The following is a 17,997-nucleotide window of genomic DNA, read 5'->3' on the forward strand; positions in this document are numbered from 1 at the left end:
CTGATTGGTTGAGATGGTCAGTGAGTACACTACCGGTCAAAAGTTTTAGAACACCTACACACTCAAGGGTTTTTCTTTATTTTTACCATTTTCTACATTGTAGAATTATAGTGAATACATCAAAACTATGAAATAACACATATGGAATCATGTAGTAACCAAAAAAGTGTTAAACCAATATATTTTATATTTGAGAATATTCAAATAGCCAGCCTTTGCCTTGATGACAGCTTTGCACACTCTTGGCATTCTCTCAATCAGCTTCATGAGTTATTCACCTAGAATGCATTTTAATTAACAGGTGTGCCTTCTTAAAAGTTTATTTGTGGAATTTCTTTCCTTCTTAATGTGTATGAGCCAACCAGTTGTGTTGTGACTAGATAGGGGTGGTATACAGAAGTCCATTTTATGACAAGAACAGCTCAAATAAGTGAAGAGAAACGACAGTCCATCATTACTTTAAGACACGAAGGTCAGTAAATATGGGAGATTTCAAGAACTTTGAAAGTTTCTCCACATCTCAACATCAACTGTTCATAGGGAACTGTGTGAATCAGGCCTTCATGGTCGAATTGCTGGAAGAAAAAAACACTACTAGACCTTTGATCTGGAGTCCAAATTGGAGATTTTTGGTTCCAACCGCCGTGTCTTTGTGAGACAGTGTGGATGAACGGATGATCTCTGCATGTATATTTCCCAGTGTAAAGCATGGAGGAGGTGCTGTTATGGTGTGGGGGTGCTTTGGTAGTGACACTGTCTGTGATTTATTTAGAACTCAAGGCACACTTAACCAGCATGGCTACCACAGCATTCTGTACCGATACGCCATCCCATCTGGTTTGAGCTTAGTGGGACTATCATTTGTTTTTCAACAGGACAATGACCCAACACACACCTCCAGGCTGTGTAAGGGCTATTTGACCAAGAAGGAGAGTGATGGAGTGCTGCATCAGATGACCTGGCCTCCACAATCCCCAGACCTCAAACAAATTGAGATGGTTTGAGATGAGACGAACTGCAGAGTGAAGGAAAAGCCGCCAACAAGTGTTCAGCATATGTGGGAACTCCTTCAAGACAGTTGGAAAAGCATTCCAGGTGAAGCTGGTTGAGAGAATACTAATAGTGTGCAAAGCTGTCATCAAGGCTAAGGCTGGCTATTTGAAGAATATCAAATATAAAATCGATTTAGATTTGTTTAACACTTTATTTGGTTACTACATGACTCCATATGGGTTATTTCATAGTGTTGAGGTCTTCACTATTATTCTACAATAGAAAATAGTAAAAAAATAAAAACCCTTGAATGAGTAGGTGTTCAAAGGTTTTGACCGGTAATGTATGTTCACATGCACACTAATAGCTACATATTAAACTGATTATGGCAGTAGGCCGAGTATGGTATTAATCATGTAAACACCTTACTGTGCTTATCTTAATCGGTCATAATCTAAGTAAGCATACGCCGATTAAAACACCCAGGTTTTCTGAGCAATCTTTCAAATTATTAGGACACATTAATGCCTTAGTGTGAGTTCCAGCAGTGTATTTGATCTGCACATGTGCCAACACCAGCAGGGCAAGCCTCAATCTTATCCGCAAGTGAAGTGAGTTCGTAAAAACTGAAAGTATGCTAATTGTTTTCACATACAAACTTTATATGTCCGGACTCAATCAAATAGGCTTCCCAAAAATAACATGGTCGCTGTGGTAGAACGTTTATTTTGATTGACGATTTTCTGCATTTATCAAAGTCCCATCGGTAGCATGATTTCACGTGTCCATGTAAACAGGTTTATTTAGGGAAATCGTTCTTCTTGCAAAGCATGTAAACTATTATATTAATCTGACTATTCACAATAATTGCATTACTGTGTGCATGTGAACGTACCCAGTATGGCTGACTGAGCGACACAGGGAGATGATTTCAGTTAATTAATGGCTTGTCACAGAAACAGAATTTGGGATATGACGTAAATAAGAAATAAGCTACCGCGAAAACACCTCTTTTTGCTGTCGGTGAGTCAGCAGTTTGAAGTATAAATGGCCTTTTATTTTACTTCAAATACTTGTTCTTTTTAGGATTTTTACTTGCAGTGAGCCAACCTACACATTTATTTAGCATATTTATCTATCTCAGAGATAAGTTATAAATTGTTTTCTCTTGTTTTTTTTACCTAGTGTTTCTAGGGTGCAGTTGTCTTTGGTCTAATTTAAAGTGACAGAGACTCGAGTGCTCTTCCCCAAAGAAGCAAGGTCATGGTATGCACACACACACACACACACACACACACACACACACACACACACACACACACACACACACACACACACACACACACACACACACACACACACACACACACACTTATGCATATACACAGTCACACATATATTTGAGGAGCACCAACCTAGATGCAAGTTAGACCACTGAAATGTGTGTATGTGTGTGTGTCCAGTACCTGTGTGTGTGTGCGTGGCATTGGAGGCCTTGGCGAGATTGAACTGGCGAAGCCTTCTTTGGTGAGTCTTGCCGTTGTAGTGGATCTGGGCCTGGGCCAATGAATTAAGCTGGATGTTACACACCTTGGAAAAGAAAGATGGTTTTACACATAGACATACATTATATGTACACTGTACTTTTAATACTATTAGAATGATATGTGATATTTAATTCTGTGTTTTTTTATCCACCTTGACACAGAGACTGGACAAAAAAACAACATTACAAAAGAATGTTGGTCAAATCCGTTCACTATGGTGCTCCCAGCAGGTAGGCTACTGCATGGCTCCTCGCTGTCACACGCGCACACACACACACACACACATACACACACAGTCTTGTACAGCTAACCATGTGGGCACACACAATTCAGTCCCATTCAAAATCCTATTTTCCCTAACCTCTAACCCTAAGCCTAACCCTAACCTGTACTCTTACCCTAACCTTAACCCAAAAACCTAACCCTAACCTTAACCCAAAAACCTAACCTTAACCCTTACCCTAAAACTAACCCTAAACGTAATTCTAACCCTAACACAAATTCTAATCTTAACCCTAAACCCCTAGAAATAGCATTTGACCTTGTGGGGACTAACAAAATGTCCCCAGCCCAAACCAAACCAAATGTAGCATGAATCAATCAGAAAATCGATTCAAGCGCTTCGAACCGCCGGTCGCTAATGTTTTTTCTCATAGAATTTTATTTCCCTCTGCTGAAAATAGCTCTATGTTTTTGTGACTGAATTGATGCGTCCTCTCCTTCAGTAGCTATCGAACTAAGCACGCAAATGTGTAAATGCATATGACAGTCATTGATGTCCAAGGCAGATAACAACTGTGTTTACAGGACGCAGCTGCTCGCGCCAAAAAGAGCCTTTCCCTGACCTAATATTCGAACATCTTCAGTATTCAAATGCTTGTAAAATGGCTTTCGCAAATGTCAAATTAGTTGGGTGACAACCAATGTAATTTGCTGGGTCATTGTTAGTAAATGAGCTGTAGGAAATTGTGTAGGCTACCAAAGTGAAAACAACTCACATCTTGCTGATTGCACATCTAACTGCTGACAACCTAAAACCTCTTACCTTGGAATATTGAAGACTCATGTTAAAAGGAACCACCAGCTTTCATATGTTCTCATGTTCTGAGCAAGGAACTTAAACGTTAGCTTTCTTACATGGCACATATTGCACTTTTACTTTCTTCTCCAACACTTTGTTTTAGCATTATTTAAACCAAATTGAACATGTTTCATTATTTATTTGAGGCTAAATTTATTTTATTGATGTATTATATTAAGTTAAAATAAGTGTTCATTCAGTACTGTTGTAATTGTCATTATTACAAATACATTTTAAAAATCGTCCGATTAATCGGAATCGTCTTTTTTTTGGTCCTTCAATAATCGGTATCGGTATCGGCGTTGAAAGATCATAATCGGTCGACCTCTATTAGAGACATATTTTTTGCATTGAATTTTGTATATTTATTCTGCATCTGCCAATACCAACCATTAGCCTGTGCGATTGATGAGGGCTGAACTACAACTGTGTTTGTGAGACAAGGGCGGATCCCGAAAAAGGTTCTTCTCACAAATGTCTGTTAAGTCTGAACGGTTTGTCAAACTATAATGATAATACCATGAAAAGCTGAGACTCTCATCTCATGAACATGCACATCTGTTTTGTTCTATGAAGCTCACAGACCACACAAGAGTTGTTAAAAGTGCAATAATTGCTGTCAAAAACACTAACTCCACACAATTATAACTGACTAGTTTGATATTCATTTCCCACTGAGAAAACAATTTCTGTGTTTACAGCATTCTTATGAATTAATTTTTAATCAAGTTTTTGCTTGGTAGTCCTTATTATTTTTGTTGTCAATAAATCTCATGAATGCAACTGTTTACGTCAAATAGTTTTGTGTTCTACATGTAGCCCTGGTTGTCCTGATAAGAAAATGGTAAAATACTTCAATGTGAGGCTAAATATGAGGGCAGAGCGAGTAGATCAATTAAAGTAGTGAATTTCAAGTTTTTCACCCAGGGATTGCCTGGGTATGAAAAAGTTTCACATGAACAGGTTAAAGTTGTAATTTCATAACAAGGACGGCAATGATTTTTGCCCGCCGCACTGTAGGCCTACGGTTGGAGCAGGAGAAGAGCAGCTCAAAACGGTCAAAATCATTTACTTTTGAGACGGGGGTGAAATCCCAAACGCCGTTATATTAACTGGTTATGCCATTGCTAATTTCTAAAGATAAATATTGATACATTACTAGCTCAAAACACTTTTTATCTGCTAAAATGACAGGTTAATCAGTGGGTGATTGGAATTTCAGATAAAAAGTGGGGGGGGACAAAATGCATAAATTGCCCCCTCTAATCTGATAGTGGTAGATGCTGTCTACCCTATGGCTTAGTTCAGGTGGCTACACACAGCATACAGGTGTGTGTAGCCACCTGTATACAGTGCCTTCAGAAAGTATTCACACCCCTTTTCCACATTTGTTGTGTTACAGGCTCAATTTATACTGAAATAAAATTAGGATGTTGTGTCACTGGACTACACACAATACCCATCATGTCAAAGTGGAATTATGGTTTAGAAAGTTTAACAAATGAATAAAAAATTAAAAGCTGAAATGTTTTGAGTCAATAAGTATTCAACCACTTTGTTATGGCAAGCCTAAATAAGCTCAGGAGTAAGCATTTGCTTAACAAGTCACATCATAAGTTGCATGGATTCTGTGTGCAATAATGGTGTTTTACATTATTTTTGAATGACTACATCATCTCTGTACCCCACAAATACAATTATCTGTAAGGTCCCACAGTTGAACAGTGAATATCAAATACAGATTCAACCCCAACTACCAGGGAGGTTCTCCAATGCTTCGCAAAAAAGAGCACATATTGGTAGATGGGTAAAAAAAAGCAGACACTGAATATCCCTTTGAGCATGGTGAAGTTATTAATTACACTTTGGATGATGTATCAATAAACCCAGTTGTCACTACAAAGATACAGGCGTCCTTCCTAACTCAGTTGCCAGCGAGGAAGGAAACCGCTCAGGAATTTCACCATGAGGCCAATGGTGACTTTAAAACAGTTACAGAGTTTAATGGCTGTGATCGGAGAAAATTGAGAATGGATCAACAACGTTGTAGTTACTCTACAATATTAATCTAAATGACAGAGTGAAAAGAAGGAAGCCTGTACAGAATAAAAATATTCAACAACATGCATCCTGTTTGCAACTAGTCACAAAAGTAAAACTGCGAAAATGTGGCAAAGAAATTAACTTAGTCTTGAATACTAAGCGTTATGTTTGGGGCAAATCCAACACAACACTTCACTGAGTACCACTCTTCATATTTTCAAGCATTGTGGTGTGGTGGCTGCATCATGTTATGGGTATGCTTGTCATCGGCATGGACTACGGAGTTTTTAGGATAAATGAAATATATATGTATCGTGTGTAGATGGGTGAGAATTTATATTTATTTAATCCATTTTGAAGTCAGGCTGTAACACAGCCAAATGTGAATTAAGTCAAGGAGTATGAATACTTTCTGAAGGCCCAGCTCCTGAGCTCAATCAGTATCAGATTTTAATTTAAAATGGAAAATGAATATGTTCCTGCAAAAAATGTTAGCACATCAAATCAAATAGAATCATATTGAATTATTTCAATAATCATACCAAATTGCACCGAATCGTTTTAAACTAAAAGTATCATTCCTGTATCGTATTGGAGCCCATGTATCCCTAACACATACAGACACACACAGGCGCACACACACCCGCACACAGGCGCACACACACACAAAGGTGCGTACGCAGACACACACACAGAGCCGGACATGTACTTATTTTTCCTATGGATATCACACACCTCACACAGAGTCACACTGCTCTGTCTCCTCTCCCGCTTAGGCCTCCGCCCAGGGGCGGCTCGCTCCTCTTCTTCATCCTCCTCCTCTTCCTCGGCCTTCGGCAGGAGGACATTCTCCAGTAGCCCGGGGCTCCTGGGCCTCTTCATCCCTGGGAGAGTCCAACCAAAGATAAATAAATTATGATCAGTTAAGGCTGAAACACAACATCGATTTTAGCATCAACCAGATTAAGATTCCTTTATTGCAGCAATGGTCGGCAAAATTGTTAAAAGGTTCAAATATAATACTGATAAGTGTTACAGTTGGACAATGGATAAAGACACTTTAAACGTTTACATTTGTTCAAATCCATCAGATATTGACTGAATTATAGCGCATAAAACATTGCCCTGGCATGGACAACATAATGAATGGAGTTCAGGCATTTTGGAGAGAATTCAGGGATGATTTATTTTCAAATCTCAATTTAATAATGCACAAATGTATACATTCTTACAATTTCAGGTACTTGTTTAATATTTTGTTGATAAAATAAAGAAAAGTATATGTGCCTTATATGCATATACACAAATTCTTACAAAATGCTATACTGCCCCATGCAAGGAATAATAACGCATATGTGCAACAACTAAATGGCTCTTAAAATGTGTTTACATTCGATGGAGTTTTATATAGATTGGAGTGGTGGGGGAGAGTAGGGTGCACGATGGTAATAAAACTCAAAGGAGGGCCACACAATGCTTCTGAAGCCTTACTGTGAATATTTCCAGAACAACCACAAGGGGGCAGAAGTGCACAGTTCATCTTTATGGCGGGAAGTTGAAGAGGAAATCTCACAACCTCTCCATTACTTCTCAACAATCTCCATCTCCAGCACCGGAGAGCCCCTGGATGTGCAGTCTTGTGTTCCATCCCAGCACAATTTAAAAAACATTACAATTAATTTCACAACAGATTTCATAACAGATAAAGTGTGTGCCCTTAGGCCGCTACTATCCTACCACATATCTACAACACAAAATCCATGTGTACGTGTGTGTATAGTAAGTATGTTATCGTGTGTGTGTGTATGCATGTGTCTGTCCCCCGTGTGTGTGTCTCTTCAAAGTCCCCGCTGTCCATAAGGTGTATTTTTACCTGTTTTTTAAATCAGATTTTACTGCTTGCGTGAGTTACTTGATGTGGAATAGAGTTTCTTGTAGTCATGGCTCTATGTAAGTACTGTGCGCCTCTCATAATCTGTTCTGGACTTGGGGACTGTGAAGAGACCGCTGGTGGCATGTCTTGTGGGGTATGCATGGATGTCTGACCTGTGTGCTAGTAGTTCAACCTGTCAATACCTCTCACAAATACAAGTAGTGATGAAATCAATCTCTCCCTCTACATTGAGCCAGGAGAAATTGACATGTGTATTATGAATATTAGCTATCCGTGTACATTTAAGGGCCAGCTGTGCCGCCCTGCTCTGGGCCAATTGTAATCCCTCTTTGTGGCACCTGACCACACGACTGGACAGTAGTCCTGGTGCGACAATTCCAGGGCCTGTAGGACCTGCCTTGATGATAGCGTTGTTAAGAAGGCAGAGCAGCGCTTTATTATGGACAGACTCCCCATCTTAGCTACTGTTGCATCAATATGTTTTGACCATGACAGTTTACAATCCATGGTGCGATGTTGGTTTGAGAAATGGTGATCAGAGTATACGCAGATGACTCTGCGACATTTGTACCAAGCTTGATTTAATTTCATAACATACGCTCCACATCTTTGCTGTCTGTCAATCTTGTGTAATCAGGGGGCTATAACAGGTGTTACTTAACGTGCTATCAACGGAAAGCTATTCCTGGTTTGTTCGTCTGAGAAATAATCTTTAGTATCTGATCTATTAGAAATAAGCCGAAAGATGATTATTATCTTGCAGTGTCTCGACTCGGTAGTCGGTACTGTAATGCTGCAATGTTGGTTTAAGATAAGTTGATCAGAGATAGTACATGTGCGATTAAAGATTTTGAAGGGGCTTGTAAGCTAGTTTGAACATTTAATTTGGTCAATAAGAACTCTGTTAATTCACACAGCCTTAATGTACTTAATGTACTACAGCACTAATTATTGTGGAACTAAAAAGAGGTGGGATGGATGACATTCAACTCTGTTTTAAAAATCCCAGGAAGAGTAGCTGATGCCTTGGCAGGAACTAATGGGATTCCATAATAAATACAAATACTAATATTTTGCTTTGTGCTTTTCAAACGATAATAGCGCCATAACTAACATGATAATGATTTAGTTGTTGTCATGTATACTCCCTCTCCCGCACACCTGACACCATCGTCTCGCGCACCTGCGCCTCATGACGCTCACCTGGACTCCATCACCTCCTTGATTATCTTCCCTATTTCTGTCACTCCCCTTGGTTCTTTCCTCAGGTGTTATTGACTCTGTTTTCATGTCGGTGCATTGTTTGTGTTTCGTGTTCATTGTTTCTTTTATTTATTAAAGCACTCACTCCCTGAACTTGCTTCCCGACTCTCAGCTCACTCGTTACAGTTGTGGAGGTTGTACTTGAAGCTCAGCTAAAATTCACTGTACTCATGAAATGAGTGAAGGAATATTATGAAAGAAGCTAAGTCATGGAATGAAAATGAATGATAAAGAGAGGCTTTTCAAGGTTGTGTGACAACTAGGGTAGCCTAAATGTTTTTATTAGGTTGCCGTGCTGGCACTGGATGAACACTTACTGTATGAGTAAGCTGAATAGCCTTATGCAAGTGTTAGATTATTTTCCAGGACGGGGCACAAAGGCCCCCAAATCAGCATCTAGGACCTTAACCAAAATGTTCAATTGAAACCAATTGAAGCCAATCCATTTTAGGCAGAGGGAACAGAGCCCTATACAACGGCAGGGTAAACACTGCATTGTATTTTAGCCCTGCATGAATCATTCATTCTAAGAAGTAGTCTTGTGTGGTTCAGTTGGTAGAACATGTGGTTCAGTTGGTAGCGCATGGAGCTTGCAAGGGATGTGGGTTCAATTCCCACTCAGCCACCCATACATAATCATGTATGCACGCATGACTCTAAGTCACTTTGGATAGAAGCGTCTGCTTAATGCCATATATTATATTGTATTAAAAAGTGTCCCATTTAAAACCAGAAAGCATTACCTCTAGCAAACTCACAACTGGAAACCATTCATTTTCAATGGGGGGAGGAGACACAAGGATACATTAAGCGACTTAACAGTTGGAGAGTATGAGCTCGGCGACCAGAGATAAGAAAATCCCACTTTTATGCAAATCGGCGGAGGGAGGGTGTTACTAGCTAGCTTTGACAACATGCTTAAAAGGCAACGTGACAACAACCTTTACATAGCCTTGAATATGTGGACACAAATATGGCAGTCCCATCCACATAACCATTAACTCAGCAGCTCAGATAGTAAGTTAACATTATGGGATCAGTTCGAATGAAAACCTGCATATAATAATACACAGGAGGCTTTTAGAATGAGGACCAACCCATCTGAACACCACAAACCACTTAACAAAGTGGTTTTCGGCCAGTTTGGTTAAGGTTTGGCAGAGTTTCCCCTGGCAATGCTTGTCCACTCTCTTTGCCTGGCACCTGTGTGGGTAGTTGGGTAGTGCCTGCCCTGTAGTGAGTGAACGTTGAGCAATGGGTGGCTCTAAAGAGGGATCAGTGATTGGCACAGGAGAGGGCCAGCTGTGCCACCCAGAGCATGTTCTATTGACTGCGGTGTCTACCAAAAACACACATGCAAGCAAGTGTACTCATACAATCACCCACACACACACAATCATTCACAAGCAAGTACATGCACACACAGAAGCGTACATAAGAGCCAGCTACCGCCCGTTTCTGTAGGGAAATTAGGGTTGCAAAACTACCGCAAAGTTACCATAATTTTCTGTAAATTTGGTAATTAACAGATTTTTGTAAATCTATGAAAATCTTGGTAATTTAATTTAAAAAATACATAAATACATATATATAAATATATATATATTTTTTTTTTATCTGTTAATTACCAAATTTACAGATAATTATGGTAACTTTGCAGTATATATATATATATATATATATCTGTGTCCATATTGTCCATGAGTCTATCTAGTTTATAGACAGACCTATAGTACTGTAGGGTTCAAGAGAAAATAGCCTACTCTTACAAAAGGGTAAAGTTTGCAAGTTTGCAGTTTCATTTGAGGAGGTCTGATGACCGAAAGCTCAGCCTAAATCAATTGAATTGTGCATCGATCCTGAGTGTGCTAAGACTCACCTCGCATGCGAGGTGAAATAATACTATTCTCCTCACATGTGAAAAGATGGTGTTAACATGTTGCAGTAACAATGTTTCTACCGGTGGAATTAAGGTGACCACATCTAAAAAGCCAAAATGTGGGACAAGGAAAACATTTTGCAGGACATTTGCGGAACAGTGGACAGAATACATTTTCTGGAGCAGGATAATGGATCACGTTCAAATAGCGTCATCGTTTTGCTGTTTGATGGTCACTGCCTGTTAAAGGGGCTATCCTTAGTTGCTACATCATTTTGAAATTCATGATATGTACCCATTGATTCTTGAAGAACATAACGTATAAATGCCTCATGAGCTTAGTTCAACTGTTATACCCCATCAGAACTCATAATATAAGCTTTTTTACTCCAATGTTTGTAAACAAAGTAAATGTAAATAACCACTGTTAAAATATGGTTAAAACTATATTTTTTGTATCATGGATGGTCAGTCTTTGCGTCCATTGCGTAGTCTATGAATTTGAGAGTGGTTATATTTCTCCAGCCCATCCCTCAGCTTTTTACAAAAACTGTGGTGGGGAGTCCTCTTTGTTAATGTTTCAATAAGAAACTGCCGCTGTAAACACCTTTAATAGAGTCATAGTGTTATGATATGGTGCAATCCTCTAGTGAGTGAGTTACTTTTGTGCAATTTATCAAGTAAAACTTCTGAAGTCAAGAACAGAATTCTTAGCATTTCAAACAAAAAGAATGATATTGAAAGCAAAACATTAACCCAAAAGTATTGATAACAAAACAAAATAGTGCAAGGAAATCATTTTTAAATGTGAGAACAAATACATTTTAAATGCATGCAAAAAAATAGTTTTGTAAGTTTTGGCACATTCATTCCAGCAAAATAGCACTCTGCATCCCACTGCTGGTCTGCCTCTGAAGCTAAGCAGGATAGGACCCTGGACTTCCAGATGCAGCTGGAAGTGGTGGAAAATAAACATGTGAGTAAAAATGTATAATAATTCACAAGGGAAAAATGAATGTCATTTGTTTTTGGACACGAGTGAAAAACTTCACATGAAGCTTATTATTATTTATTTGATTAGACGTTAATTTTTCCCATTCCCATACATTACTTTTTTTTCTCACACGTTTATTTCTTACCACTTACAGCTACATCTGGGCTCCCATCCAGGGACCAACTAGGACCGTCCCCACTTAGCTTCAGATGCAAATCAGCAGTGGGATGCAGGGTTCTATGTTGCTGGAATGTGATTTTTTTATGTGATATTTTGTAAGGGTAATTAATTAAGAAAAACATTTTTTATCAACAATGACAGAATTTGCAATTAACTCCAAAGATTAACTTTTTTCACAACTGCCACCAGTTCGGCATCAAAGCACTTACAACTGTAACGGTCTGAGTGTAGTGGGTGAGGAGTCAGGCGCAGGAAGCAGAGAGTTCAGGGGAGTGCTATTTTAATGCACTGAAATAAACGCTGAACATAAGCCAACCCTCACAAAAACACAGGGCGTACTGAACAAACAAATGCCCCAAACAGGGGGACTTAAACCGTCCAGGGAAAACCCACAAAATGGGAAACACAAAACCCAATAGACGTGCACACAAGTACACCAAACAGACGATCACAATAATTAATCCCGCACAAGGAACCCTGCGGGCCGGCTGACTAATAAAGCCTACTACCTAACTCAAAACAGGTGCACACAATCAACACATAAGGAGGGGGAGGAAATAATCAGTAGCAGCTAGTAGGCCGGCGATGACGACCGCCGAGCGCCACCCGAACGGGAAGGGGAGTGTCCTTCGGTCGGAGTCGTGACAACAACAAAGACATATTGACATAGTAAAATAAATAAAAGCATGTAAAAATATAAAGGATGTTCCATGCTGAAACCCTCAAATTAAACACCAACGATATTCACTAAGTTGATGGGTTAGGCTATATTTAGAATAATGTTTTGCTGCTTTGTCATTCTATTTTTCATAATTAAAAAATGTATATTATTATTTAATATTTGGCATGTTATGAAAATGACCTAAAGTCCTTGAAACCTTTCGATGATTTTGAATGTTACCGGTAACATTTTTGGATTTCCCTCGAGGCAGCCCATTAGAGGTTGCCAATCATTGGCTGATCTCCTGGTGACAGAGTGTGACTCAAACTGCCAACAGTGGCTGAGTAGAAACACACTAACAGTTTGTCTGGTACAGCCAGCCAGTATGACACACACACACACACAAGGCTATGTACCCAGCACCATACACATGAGGCTAGGTTTCCAGCACCACACACAAGGCTATCCAGTGTTTCCCCTAAATGCATTTAGCAGCGGCACACCACTGCTGGCATGTTTTGATTTTGATTTTTTCCCTTTGATTTTGTCATGTTTGAGTCACTCAGATCGCATAAGAACATGGCCCAAGCCTTGGCAAAATGTGTTTCATTGCAGGAAATTAGTTTTAAAACTTATAATTTTCTTTCAGCCCCATTGCAAAAAGTGTAAAATGTCTGTTTCAAAGCTAATTTCTGGTAATTCTACACATTTTGCCCTGGGGCTGAGAGAAAATGTTTAAAAACTAATTTCCTGCAATTATACACATACAAACTATAAAATGTTTTCTTTGCTCCATGGCAAAATGGGAAATTAGCTTAAAAACAGGCTATGTACCCAGCACCACACACACAGTATGAGGCTATGTGCCCATCACTATATACAGTAGACGACCCCCAGATGATGGCCCAGCATATCTCTACCCCTGTAAATACTAGCACTCATCAGTCTGTCCCGAGTGGGGAAAGAGAATAAAACCATGATGTGTCTCAGACAGGCACATAAAAGCAGGCCGTAAAGGATGGTTTATGCCCCACATGTTCTTTCTCTCTCCCTCCCTCCCTCCCTCCCTCTCTCTCGCTGCCCCTCATAAAGATGGTGACAGAATGCTGTTCCCAGATCAGCTGGCAGCTGGGAAACTAGAGAAGGAGCAGGGTTGAGTGTGTGTGTGCGTATTGTGTGTCTACTCTGAGCGCGTCTTCTCTATGTGTACAGTTGAAGTCGGAAGTTTACATACACCTTAGCCAAATACATTTAAACTCAGTTTTTCACAATTCCTGACATTTAATCCTAGTAAAAAAAGTCAGTTAGGATCACCACTTTGTTTAAAGAATGTGAAATGTCAGAATAATTGTAGAGAGAATGATTTATTTCAGCTTTTATTTCTCAATTAGTATTTGGTAGCATTGTCTTTAAATTGTTTAACTTGGGTCAAACGTTTCAGGTAGCCTTCCACAAGTTTTCCACAATAAGTTGGGTGAATTTCGGCCCATTCCTCCTGACAGAGCTGGTGTAACTGAGTAGGGTTTGTAGGCCTCCTTGCTTGCACACGCTTTTTCAGTTCTGCCCGCAAATTTCCTATAGGATTGAGGTCAGGGCTTTGTGTTGGCCACTCCAATATCTTGACTTTGTTGTCCTTAAGCCATTTTGCCACAAATTTGGAAGTATGCTTGGGGTCATTGTCCGTTTGGAAGACCCATTTGTGACCAAGCTTTAACTTCCTGACTGATGTCTTCAGATGTTGCTTCAATATATCCACATAATATTTCCGTCCTCATGACGCCATCTATTTTGTGAAGTGCACCAGTCCCTCCTGCAAGCAAAGCACCACCACAACATGATGCTGCCACCCCCGTGCTTCACGGTTGGGATGGTGTTCTTCGGCTTGCAACCTACCTTTTTCCTCTAAACATAACGATGGTCATTATGGCCAAACAGTTCTATTTTTGGTTCATCAGACCAGAGGACATTTCTCCAAAAAGTATGATCTTTGTCCCCATGTGCAGTTGCAAACCATAGTCTCGCTTCTTTATGGTGGTTTTGGAGCAGTGGTTTCTTTCTTGCTGAGCGGCCTCAGGTTATGTCGATATAGGACTTGTTTAACTGTGGATATAGATGATTTTGTACCTGTTTCCTCCAGCATCTTCACAAGGTCCTTTGCTGTAGTTCTGGGATTGAGTTTCACTTTTTGCAAAGTACGTACATCTCTACGAGAGACAGAACGCGTCTCCTTTGGTGTTTATACTTGCGTACAATTGTTTGTACAGATGAACGTGGTACTTTCAGGCGTTTGGAAATTGCTCCCAAGGATGAATCAGACTTGTGGAGGTCTACCATTGTGTTTCTGAGGTCTTGGCTGATTTCTTTGGATTTCCCCATGACGTCAGGCAAAGAGGCACTGAGTTTGAAGGTAGGCCTTGAAATACATCCACAGGTACACCTCCAATTGACTCAAATGATGTCAATTAGCCTATCAGAAGGTTCTAAAGCCATGACATAATTTTCTGGAATTTTCCAAGCTGTTTAAAGGCACAGTCAACTTAGTGTATGTAAACTTCTGACCCACTGGAATTGTGATACAGTGAATTATAAGTGAAATAATCTGTCTGTGAACAATTGTTGGAATAATTACTTGCGTCATGCACAAAGTAGATGTCCTAACCGACTTGCCAAAACTATAGTTTGTTAACAAGAAATTTGTGGAGTGGTTGAAAAACGAGTTTTAATGACTCCAACCTCAGTGTATGTAAACTTCCGACCAACTGTATATCCAATACAAAAAACATTCACATTTAAATGGTATTAATATTAATTTGCATATATTTCCGTAAATTCCCATATATTCCCATTAATTCCCGTATATTCCCGTTAATTCCCAAGTAAAGTTTCGACCTCTGAATATTCCCCAAAATGTGCAACCCTACCTACTACAGTAGCTATAGTATAAAATAAGATAATTAGATTGGTGCTTACATTTGTCCTATTTCACACATGTGCATGTGCGAATAGGAAATGTGTTTTTTGCATATCCCACTCCCCATGAGAAACCCTCAGAGAGTGGGGTCAGAGACAGGGATAACTATATACTTTGGCATATGGATGGCTCTAAAAAGGTGGATTTGTCTTATCAGATCACTACTTTTAAAGTATGAAAACATCTGACAAACTTTTATTTTGGATTGAAATGTCCTCCCTCTAACTAAGACATGTGCATAGACCACACATTGGTCAACGGAATAATGCTATTTCCCTAACCTAGCCCATATTCGTACCAGTATGAGCCAAACAATATCTGTCCCTAGATCAGCTGTTAACGTATTTTATCTCAATATCAAATAATTTTCTTTAGCAAGAATTTTGCTAGGACTGTCTGGGAGTGGGGAGGGGGAAACTGAAAATTAGCTGTTATTGGCGGAGAGGTTTGGAACTCTATTTCTTATTGGTCTATTAACTAATTTAGAGCATGGTGATGTCACCATGGACGGCCAAAACTCCACCCCACGAAAACAGGCTGAAATATCTTAAATATCTTAAATGTCTTCTCAAACCGTTCTTACACTAAAATGGGATTATCACAATTGTACAGTATTCTTCCAACCTCATATTTGAATTTTTTTTTATTTAAAAAAAATCTCTTTTTTTTTTACTACACTGGGTCTTTAAGGGCCTGTCCGTCAGGGGCTGATTCACAAGTTGCATTGGCTAGTTAGTAGGCTTTGCAATACATGAGCACATACAGTGCCTTGCGAAAGTATTTGGCCCCCTTGAACTTTGCGACCTTTTGCCACATTTCAGGCTTCAAACATAAAGATATAAAACTGTATTTTTTTGTGAAGAATCAACAACAAGTGGGACACAATCATGAAGTGGAACGACATTTATTGGATATTTCAAACTTTTTTAACAAATCAAAAACTGAAAAATTGGGCGTGCAAAATTATTCAGCCCCCTTAAGTTAATACTTTGTAGCGCCACCTTTTGCTTTGATTATAGCTGTAAGTCTCTTGGGGTATGTCTCTATCAGTTTTGCACATCGAGAGACTGAAATGTTTTCCCATTCCTCCTTGCAAAACAGCTCGAGCTCAGTGAGGTTGGATGGAGAGCATTTGTGAACAGCAGTTTTCAGTTCTTTCCACAGATTCTCGATTGGATTCAGTTCTGGACTTTGACTTGGCCATTCTAACACCTGGATATGTTTATTTTTGAACCATTCCATTGTAGATTTTGCTTTATGTTTTGGATCATTGTCTTGTTGGAAGACAAATCTCCATCCCAGTCTCAGGTCTTTTGCAGACTCCATCAGGTTTTCTTCCAGAATGGTCCTGTATTTGGCTCCATCCATCTTCCCATCAATTTTAACCATCTTCCCTGTCCCTGCTGAAGAAAAGCAGGCCCAAACCATGATGCTACCACCACCATGTTTGACAGTGGGGATGGTGTGTTCAGGGTGATGAGCTGTGTTGCTTTTACGCCAAACATAACTTTTTGCATTGTTGCCAAAAAGTTCAATTTTGGTTTCATCTGAACAGAGCACCTTCTTCCACATGTTTGGTGTGTCTCCCAGGTGGCTTGTGGCAAACTTTAAACAACACTTTTTATGGTTATCTTTAAGAAATGGCTTTCTTCTTGCCACTCTTCCATAAAGGCCAGATTTGTGCAATATACGACTGATTGTTGTCCTATGGACAGAGTCTCCCACCTCAGCTGTAGATCTCTGCAGTTCATCCAGAGTGATCATGGTTCTCTTGGCTGCATCTCTGATCAGTCTTCTCCTTGTATGAGCTGAAAGTTTAGAGGGACTGCCAGGTCTTGGTAGATTTGCAGTGGTCTGATACTCCTTCCATTTCAATATTATCGCTTGCACAGTGCTCCTTGGGATGTTTAAAGCTTGGGAAATCTTTTTGTATCCAAATCCGGCTTTAAACTTCTTCACAACAGTATCTCGGACCTGCCTGGTGTGTTCCTTGTTCTTCATGATGCTCTCTGCGCTTTTAACGGACCTCTGAGACTATCACAGTGCAGGTGCATTTATACGGAGACTTGATTACACACAGGTGGATTGTATTTATCATCATTAGTCATTTAGGTCAACATTGGATCATTCAGAGATCCTCACTGCACTTCTGGAGAGAGTTTGCTGCACTGAAAGTAAAGGGGCTGAATAATTTTGCACGCCCAACTTTTCAGTTTTTGATTTGTTAAAAAAGTTTGAAATATCCAATAAATGTCGTTCCACTTCATGATTGTGTCCCACTTGTTGTTGATTCTTCACAAAAAAATACAGTTTTATATCTTTATGTTTGAAGCCTGAAATGTGGCAAAAGGTCGCAAAGTTCAAGGGGGCCGAATACTCGCAAGGCACTGTACATGTAGACAACTGAGGGCCTTAATAAATTATCTAGGATTATGATCAACACATCTGACCCTCCACCAGTTGTTGAGGGAACAATGTACCAAAACAGTTA

At 39.6% G+C, this 17,997-nt stretch overlaps 1 protein-coding gene across 1 annotated transcript in view; it reads right to left on the reverse strand.

Moving 5' to 3' along the window:
• LOC112223782 (zinc finger protein 385C-like) overlaps positions 1-17,997 on the reverse strand; it is a 139,663-nt gene that overhangs the window by 71,225 nt on the left and 50,441 nt on the right. Inside the window, exons 2-3 of the mRNA XM_024386984.1 lie at positions 6,400-6,548; positions 2,460-2,583 (exon numbers count right to left, since the gene is read on the reverse strand). Of these exons, the coding sequence (XP_024242752.1) occupies positions 2,460-2,583; positions 6,400-6,548 (273 nt within the window). The remainder of the gene's footprint in view (positions 1-2,459; positions 2,584-6,399; positions 6,549-17,997) is intronic.

The sequence above is a fragment of the Oncorhynchus tshawytscha genome, linkage group LG24 (assembly GCF_018296145.1).
Source record: "Oncorhynchus tshawytscha isolate Ot180627B linkage group LG24, Otsh_v2.0, whole genome shotgun sequence".
In the NCBI taxonomy this organism is placed as follows: domain Eukaryota; kingdom Metazoa; phylum Chordata; class Actinopteri; order Salmoniformes; family Salmonidae; genus Oncorhynchus; species Oncorhynchus tshawytscha.